At 34.6% G+C, this 7,651-nt stretch overlaps 1 protein-coding gene across 1 annotated transcript; it reads right to left on the bottom strand.

The window, feature by feature from the left end:
* Nucleotides 1-2,153: 2,153 nt before the first annotated feature.
* LOC113233703 (zinc finger protein 525-like) lies at nucleotides 2,154-4,525 on the bottom strand. The gene has a single exon (XM_026468883.1). It carries the CDS (start codon nucleotides 4,399-4,401, stop codon nucleotides 3,295-3,297), a length of 1,107 nt encoding a protein of 368 aa, XP_026324668.1. The 5' UTR covers nucleotides 4,402-4,525; the 3' UTR covers nucleotides 2,154-3,294.
* Nucleotides 4,526-7,651: the final 3,126 nt, after the last annotated feature.

Genomic DNA, 7,651 nt, shown 5'->3' with positions numbered 1-7,651 from the left:
GTCTGGTACGCCCCAGTTGTTAAAAACTATACGAGCTATTAAAATCTGTAACAAAATAAATAATGATTTACACAGTATAGAAATTTTGGTTATTATGCAAAACTGAGAACTTTCGGATTCCACTCAACCCTTACCTTTGTCTCCACATCCAATGCAACAGACCGTCCTTTAACGAGAATATGTAGGCATAGTTCTTCCACCAATCCTGAAATGAATTCCGTGGACAAACGGTATATCGTTTGCGGAATTTCTCCTCAGACATGTTAAATGTGATCGTCTTTCTATGCTTTTCTTTTATTTAAAGCCCGTTCTTAGGCCACATCCACCTCATAAACACTTTCCAAAACATTTAAGTAACCGTGGAACATCTTTTATATACGATAAACGTAGTGAAAAGTTACTCTCCATTAACTGCCACACAAACCTTGACCTTGCAAAGGTTAATCTATTCCCCCAAGGTTACATGTGAGGTTAAAATGTCAAAATATTTAGCGCGATACCAATTTGCAACATTTTAGGTTTTGGTTTTACGTTTGACAATTAGCGCGATACCAAATGTGCGTTACGTGTCACACGTCTAAGTTTTGGCTTAGGTTTTTGTTTTGACAGTTAGCGCGATACGAAATGTACACAACGTGTCAGATTGGCGAGGTTGGAGGTTTTGGTTAAACCTTTGACAATTAGCGCGATTGGCCCCGAAAATATAGCTACGTAGATGGCTGCTCGACATTGGTCAAACCATTATATAATAAATCTATGGGTCAAACAATTATAACCTGAGTCTGTATGGCTCTCGTAACGACATTTTAAATATCAATTTTAAGATTCCTTTTAGTTTCGAATATTATTATTTAGTTATTTGAACAGGAAATTGTTCTCGCCAATTTTTTAACACCTTTCGCATGAGCTATGGAATTAAGATGTACTACTACACAATTAATTTAAACTAATATTATTTACCACTCTATGGCTGTTAACTACAGGCATAATATTTTTATTTGTGAAACAGTATTTATTAGTACTGGTGACTAGTAGCTAGTAAACTAGTAAAATTTTAGGTTTGTGAAACAGGCCCCAGTTTGGGATTCAGTAATTCCTCTGATGAAAAATCCCAAAGTGAAATAAGACTGCAGTACAATATGATTTAATTTATTGTAATTTCCATTATTAATTATTAACAAATTTAACTTAATAAAAATTCATATTGTTAAAATAATTCGTAAAACATATGTAGCGTAAATTGGAATGTTCTTTGTAAAATTAAAATTATTAATTAATAACTTTTGTATATATAGTGAAAAAATGGGGTGGTTTGCATTAATATTAGACATAACTGGTTGTCTTTACCACCTCTGTCAACCGTGTAAACCGTGTGATCTGTAAAGGGCCCGAAACGTTGGTTTGTTTGAAAAAACAAATATACGCGATTTAAATCTGGATAAATAGTTTCATTTCCTAAGTACATGAAAGAATTTGCAATTTTGCCGCACCTTTACTTACAAAGCCGCAAGTATTATATTTTCTACATAGAAAATTATTGGAACTATGCTGTAAGTAAACCACGCACATTACATTTTCGTATATTTTGAGATAAAAAATAAAATGTATATTTGTCGAAACAAAAAAAAAATATTTTTTTCTCCGAAACTATCAACTTTTCAAGAAATTATTCAAGAATAATAAAAGAATAAATAATCTTTTATGTACTTTTTTAACAAAATTCATGAGCTAAACTAAAGAAAAATTAATTATAGTGTAATTTAGAGAGTGTTATAACAATAACACGAAAGTTGAGTAGAAACTAGTATATTGTGTTAAAAAATAAATAATAAATCTAAAATTTTGACACCTGTTTACTCGTAAAGCCGCAAGTACATGCAGTTGGATTTTTTTTTTCTTGATAGAGAATGATTGGACCTATATTGTAAATAAACCACACACATTACATTTTCCTACAATTCGAGATAAAAAATAAAATGTTTATTTCTTCAAACAAAAAAAAAACTAAAAAGTTTTTTCTCTGAAACAATCAGCTTTTCAAGAAATTACATAAGAATAAAAGTTATCGGGAATGTATAATAATAATAATTATCATATGACAAAAATCAGCTCTGTATTCCTAAAATTGTTCCCATGATTAAATAATAATTGATAATTCTTGGACATAGGAATAACTTGTGGAGTACCAAGCTATTTCTTTTTTATGTGAAAACAACATTTCTAACAACTTTTATTGTTGTATAATTTCTTGAAAAGTTGATAGTTTCAGAGAAAAAAGCAATATAGCAAAGAGGGGATACAATAAAACATTCCTTTGTTTTTTTTTGAAGATGGAGTATTGCACAAAAGTGTTGCCAGCTAGTGATTGCAGTACCTAGAGTATAAATATTACATCGACTGTCAACTTTTTGTTGGTTACGCTTATGAAATAAAAAAATCAAATTAAGAATAAAGAATACAATTACGCAATTGGTAATCATTGGAACATTGTAACATTCACGATTAAGACTATTTAAAATTTTACGAAAACTGGCAACTCTGCAAATGTCATTTTACTCCATCTTCAAAAAAGACAAGACTTGAATTAAAATTTCGATGGGGCCATAACAGGAACAGTTAGACACGATTTGAAAGTTAAAAAAACCATTGAACGAAACCAATAAATATCTCATTTATAAATAGTTGCCTGAATATTAGGTATAATTATAAATAATCACATTATTAGCAATAATATCCAATCTGTATTGTTTTTGATTTTCAAATCACGGTTTCTAAATTGTACAATTTTGAGTAATGACAAGTATTGTGCGAAATGTTAGCAAAATGTTCTTTTCACAATGAAACGATTCACATAAGTAGTAGTTTTTGGGTTTTATGCAACTCTATTTGAAAGACAAGCAAACCCATGAGCAAAATTGACAGTATTATAATTGAAAACATAATCCCTATATCGAGACCTAAACACTGTCCCTAGTTACATCAGTGTTGGCCTTATCCCCAAGTTTCATAGATTGTCAATTCTTCTTTTTAGTCAAATAAAAAAAATATACCGCACATGTATCGTTTCTCTCCAGGATGAGTCCTTAAATGTGTATCAAGCAGATTTATGAGAAAAATCTTTGCCACAATGGCCACACTTGTATGGTTTTGGATTAGTGTGGGCAATTGCAAGACATTTAAGGTGATTTTTTTTTTGTTATAAAATTTATTGCAGATATCACACTCCTGTGATTTCTCTCCAGTATGAGTCTTTAAATTATTACAATGAACTTGCTTTACTGCCAAATACTCTGTTCACATTTGTATGGTTTTTTCCCCAGTATGGAGCATTACATGACGCTTGAGATTCCTATTTCTTGTAAAACATTTATTGCATATATCACACTTGTATGGTTTTTCTCTAGGATGAAACTTTAAATGTTTAACAAAACTTGATTTACAGGCAAAACGTTTGTTACAGTGATCACATTTGTATGGTTCTTCACCAGAATGGGACATTTTATGAGTTTCTAGTGTTAGTTTTGTAGCAAAACATTTATTGCATATATCACACTTAAATAGGTTTTCTGAAGTATGAATCTTTAAATGTGTAACAAAACTTGATTTATAGGCAAAAAGTTTGTTACAGTGATCACATTTGTATAGTTCTTCACCGGAATGGATCATTTTATGAGTTTTAAGTGTCAGTTTCCTTGTAAAACAATTATTGCATATATCACACTTGTACGGTTTTTCCCCAGTAAGAGTCTTTAAATGTAAAACAAAACTTGATTTACAGGCAAATCCTTTGTTACAGTGATCACATTTGTATGGTTTTTCCCCAGTATGGATCATTATATGTTGCTGAAGGTGCCTATTTCTAGTAAAACGTTTATGGCAAATGTCACATTTGTACGGTTTCTCTCTCGTGTGAGTCTTTAAATGTTGAAGACAATTAGATTTATAGGTAAAACATTTGTTACAGAGATCACATTTGTATGGTCTCTCTCCAGTATGAGTAATTAAATGTTTATTACAACTTGATTTAGTCATAAACGATTCATTACAATGTTCACATTTAAACGGCTTCTCTGTAGTATGGGTTAGTTTATGTAACTTCAAATTCTGTTTCTTTTTATAGCATTTGCTGCAAATATCACACTTGTATGGTCGAGTATCAACATTCACTCCATCAGATGTGTTTTGCACACATCTTGCTTGAGCTAAATCAGTATGCTGCAACACCACAGGTCCTATGACCAACTCTTCCTTGATTTCATGATCGGCGTACAGATCCAGCTCTTCTTTCTTCTTTTGTTCGTCTTCCGCAACACCCACTGGCTCTTGTTTGATGTATTTCCTTTCTAATTCGCTTGCCTCCTCCTTAACGTTCTTAGCATCTTTTAGGTCCGTGTGCGACATTGTTGGCTGTTGTAGATAATTAAAATAAAATTCATCTTCTATTTACTCATTGGGGTGGTGCCTTTCTAAGATTCGGCAGAGCAAGCAGTGTCAGTACTGTAAAACTAATTGAAAAATCTTGGCGAATGGCGACGAATTTCGCCTAATTTATTTATTATTTCCTGACGGTTATTTACTCAAGACTCGCTCACACTTGCACAGATTCACACTTGGCTGCACAACTGGCACAAACTATTTGGCTTGTGCCCAGAGTTGCCAGATTAAGAAAATTTTCTCTCGTACCTAGATTGTCAAATATCTCGCACGTTGACAAAAAAATCTCGCATGAGTTAATTAAATCGTATAATTAATTGCAAGGGAAAAAAAAAACAAAAAAAACATCGTCGTACAAAAACATAAGTTTTTAGTAAACTATATTATCCGTATAATATAGTTTACTAAAAACTTATGTTCAGTCATCCCGAAAAGCTAGCGTACGATGTTGAGATATTGTATCACCTGGGGGTCTACTCTCATCCTCCGTCTGACATCCGTCCGAATAAAAATAATTGTCAAATAAGTAATACTCGACCAAATTAAAAGACGCATGATGCGGGATTTTTTCGGACGGGCGTCAGACGGAGAACGAGAGTAGACCCCCTGCTTTCTTTGCAGTCCATCCTCCCATTTTGGATATTTTTCTTGGAGGAGTGGATGAAGATTCACTGTCACTGCTCATTATGCAAATTAACTCTTATTTGAAAATATATGACACACTAAAAACCCGTTTAAATATTCATTGGTGCAATAATAACAGCATGCTTCAAAACGGGGTTTCCCCCTAGAATGCGATGTAGGATGCAATTTAAAAAAAACCTTTTTTTATATTTGGTTTGGACACAATGTTACAATCAATATTGTGAAAATCTCGTACAAATGCGTACGAGGTTCGGAGTTGGCTCGTATCTCGTACAGAGAACACCATCTCGTAAACGTACGAGAAATCTCGTACGTCTGGTAACCCTGCGTGAGCCAGACTGCAGTGTTGCCAACAACGCTGGGTCCAATGTCGCCATTTTTCACAACCTTAGTAGCCCATCGAGTTCTTAAGTTTTCGCGATTGTTACACATAGGAAATGAAGCTATTTTTCCGGATTTTAATCGCGTATATTTGTTTTTTCAAACAAACCGACGTTTCGGGCCCTTCACAGGTCCTATGTCATCTGTCAACCGTGGGACCTGTAAAGGGTCCGAAACGTCTCGGTTTGTTTGAAAAAAACAAATATACGCGATTTAAATCCGGAAAAATAGTTTCATTTGCTTAGTAACCTAATGTAGCCAAATTTTAAGTGTAGCCTAGAGTAGCCTAAACACCAAATGAAAAACAGCAATAAATGAAGTAAAATTGTAGTTTAAATCAATAATTTCATAAAATGAAAACTGAAACCTAAATAGATTAAAAATAAATATATTATATTATTCTGGGATATTCCCGCCGAAACTGGCCAACCATAAACAATTTTTCTTTGACTAATATCACAGACTTTTTATAGTTTCATGGGGAGCTTATCTTTTCTTTAATGTACGCTTATTTTTTATTTTTAAGATTGTAAACTGAAACTAGCCTAATAGGCGGCCAATCGCCTTTTCCATTTTTTTCGTCGCTGATTTTCGTCCGGAGTAGCCTAAATAGAAATAAATCGCCTACGTTGGCCACACTGCCTGACTGTCATTTTTAGTTAGGGTTTTGGCTTGGATACAAGTACTTTGAGCCATGACTTCGTTTAATTATCGGGATCCTGAATAAATATTTTCCATTGTGGTTCTACATTGTTTTCACTTCTCATAAATAACTTAGGTTTCTTGTTTGATTTCTAAAATAGTCTCTTAAGCGGCGGGAGTCAATATTTATGTTTTCACTTGCACCTGTATCACATTATTGTCACTTTGAACAAAAACTTTGAACCCGTAATTGGTGGAATTTTTAGGATATAGGCTTTAGTAATTTGGTTTAAAATAAGGAATATAGTTCTAACTAATAAAAATGTACTTAGTACAGTTGTGAATAAAAATGAAAAAAAGAATTCGGTCCACAACGGAGTTATCGTAAAGTTCTGAATCTACCCCCAGGGGGTCTACTCTCGTTCTCCGTCTGTCATCCGTCCGAAACAATTATTGTCAAATAAGTAATTTCTAACTAACTGATGCATTTAAAAGTGTCTGAATATAAAACTACCTACTCAAAAATTTTATTAGTTACATTATTAAATCTTTTTAGTCCTTCAGGCCCGTAGGTCTTTGGGAACTGGAGAGACGTTTCGGCGTCGAGAGCAGTGATGTAGCGTGGGGGGTGCACAGGGGGCCATGGTCCCGGACGGCAACGCAATGGGGCGGCAGCTACTGTGGTTACTGTGGCCCTAAAGTGAAAATTTTTTTTTGCTTAAGATTGGAAAATAAATTCCAATGTTTGAGAAAACGATATCATGAACAAGAATAAAAGTAAAATTTTCCATCGGTTTTGTTTTTTTTATTAATGTAGATAAGAAGCGTATACCTTTAATTCGTGAGAGTAGCAAATATGTAGCAATCATTGGTACACTTCTGGAAAATCTGTCCCTTCATGCTGAACAAAGTGGCGACCAGCCATCCTGATATCAGAATGGCTGGTCAATTATTTTTTTAAATTTCTCAGAATATATCAAAGGTAGCAAATATTTAGAAAAGGTAGCAAATACGTAGGAATCGTTGAATATACACTCGGTGCCAGACGCCACAGGCGACCAGCCATCCTGGCGGTCACAACGGCAGGCGAACAAAAAAAACACAATCGAGCCGAACCTGGCCAAACGTACTATTATAATCGTGAAAATAGAGGAGGCAGCAAATTTAAGGTTGGCCCGAGCGGCAAAAATCGATACTACGCCACTGTTCGGAACACGGTCGGGTGGTGAGCGTGACGGCAGACAGCTCTTCCACCTAAGTGGAGATTTAGTAGTGGACGCTAAAGTCAAAGGCTCCGGTGCTTACCTGGAAAATGGGGTAGGGTACTATGCACCTGGGGTAGCTCACCCAAGGCACTGGTCTTTTGAGAACAGGATGAAGACTGCGTAAATGGGGTGATTTTGAGTCAGGATCAACTACGTGAACAACTCCATTTAAATATGCAAACCACGACACTTGAAACTGCACGACTGTCTGTCGTCGGTGAAATTACATGCACATGGGACATGTCTACTTATAATAATAACGCACAAACTCTTCGCGCCGCTGT

Source organism: Hyposmocoma kahamanoa, unplaced genomic scaffold (genome assembly GCF_003589595.1).
Source record: "Hyposmocoma kahamanoa isolate Upper Pololo Valley unplaced genomic scaffold, ASM358959v1 79191, whole genome shotgun sequence".
Lineage (NCBI taxonomy): Eukaryota > Metazoa > Arthropoda > Insecta > Lepidoptera > Cosmopterigidae > Hyposmocoma > Hyposmocoma kahamanoa.
This window is presented reverse-complemented; position numbering and strand designations above follow the sequence as displayed.

Excerpts from the sequence above, each read along its gene's own strand:
- LOC113233703 (XM_026468883.1), bottom strand. The coding sequence starts at position 4,401 with ATGTCGCACACGGACCTAAAAGATGCTAAGAACGTTAAGGAGGAGGCA.